This window comes from Stegastes partitus, unplaced genomic scaffold, assembly GCF_000690725.1.
Source record: "Stegastes partitus isolate 25-593 unplaced genomic scaffold, Stegastes_partitus-1.0.2 Scaffold577, whole genome shotgun sequence".
NCBI classification, from domain to species: Eukaryota; Metazoa; Chordata; class Actinopteri; family Pomacentridae; genus Stegastes; species Stegastes partitus.
Window position 1 is genome coordinate 88539 of NW_007578308.1, and position 1188 is coordinate 89726.

At 45.5% G+C, this 1188-nt stretch overlaps 1 protein-coding gene across 5 annotated transcripts in view; it reads right to left on the reverse strand.

Annotated features, from left to right (window-relative positions):
- Positions 1–1188, reverse strand: part of LOC103362483 (protein tyrosine phosphatase non-receptor type 7) — a 9998-nt gene that overhangs the window by 5068 nt on the left and 3742 nt on the right. For all 5 annotated transcript variants that reach the window (XM_008288850.1, XM_008288848.1, XM_008288849.1 and 2 more), the window contains 2 exons: positions 452–536; positions 295–374 (listed from right to left, as the gene is read on the reverse strand). In XM_008288850.1, coding sequence (XP_008287072.1) covers positions 295–374; positions 452–536 — 165 coding nt within the window. The remainder of the gene's footprint in view (positions 1–294; positions 375–451; positions 537–1188) is intronic.

Here is a 1188-nt window from a genome sequence, read left to right on the forward strand (position 1 = left end):
ACTTGGTTTTGGGATAGGTTTGGACTGGTTCTGAACTTGTTTCTGGCTAGCTTTGGACTGGTTTTAGACTTGGTTTTTATCTGGTTTTAACTTGATTCTGGACTAGGTTTTGGGGTCATTTGAGGCTAGTTTTGGACTGGTTTTGGTCGTGGTTCTGGGGTTACTTTTGGACTGTTTTGGACCGGTTGTGGACTTGGCTTCAGAACTAGCCTGGATTTGGTTTTGTTCTGGGCTTGAACTCGGTTTTTGAAACAACTTTTCAAAGTGTTGACGGGGGTTGAAGCTCCGCCTCACCCGGATGTAGTTGGCGTTGATGTAGCGGTCTGGCCCCGCCTCTTCCTCCGGACTCCTCAGGACCACCCGGCTCTCCGGGTCTAAACAGGAAACAACAACAGTAAACAGCAGAACGCGGCCAGAACAGAAGGTTCTGGCTGAGGAGCGGCTCACTGACTGGGCAGGATGGTCTTGTATCGGTCTTTCATCGTGTGTCCGGGAACGTCCAGCTCGGCGGCGCTCACAAAGTTCGGAGGAATCTTCTGTCGAGGAAACGGACGAAGTTTACGTTAAAACAAACGATCGCAGAGTCAGATCCCTGATCCCTGATTGGCTGGTCTTCACCGTAAACTTTACAGCTAGTTTATAATACTAGTTAGTTTATAATACTTTACTGTGTAATACTTGAAGGAACAAATATGTGTTGAACATAAAACATGTTTAAAAAAGATCTGAAATTATACTTTATAGTAAACAGTACCTGGTAGTTATACTGGTAGTACAAGTACCTGATAGTAGTACTATGCAGTAAGAGTAGCCAGAAGTACCTGGTAGTAGTAGGACTCTGCAGCAAAAGTACCCAGTAGTAGTACTATGCAGCAAAAGAACCCGATAGTACCTGGTAGTAGCAGGACTCTGTAGTAAAAGTACTTGGTAGTTGTATTTTGGAGTAAAAGTACCCAGTAGTAGTACAGTGCAGTAATAGTACATGATAGTACCCAGTAGTAGTAGTATGCAGTAAAGGTACCTGGTAGTACCCAGTACTAGTACTGGTGGTTGTGGTTGTGGTGGTGAAAAGTACCTGGTGGTTGTACCCTATAGTAAAAGTACCCGGTAGTAGTACTATGCAGTTAAAGTACCTGGTACTCGACGTTGAGCGCGCTGGTGTCGGCTGCAGCCTCCTGCAGCAGCTGG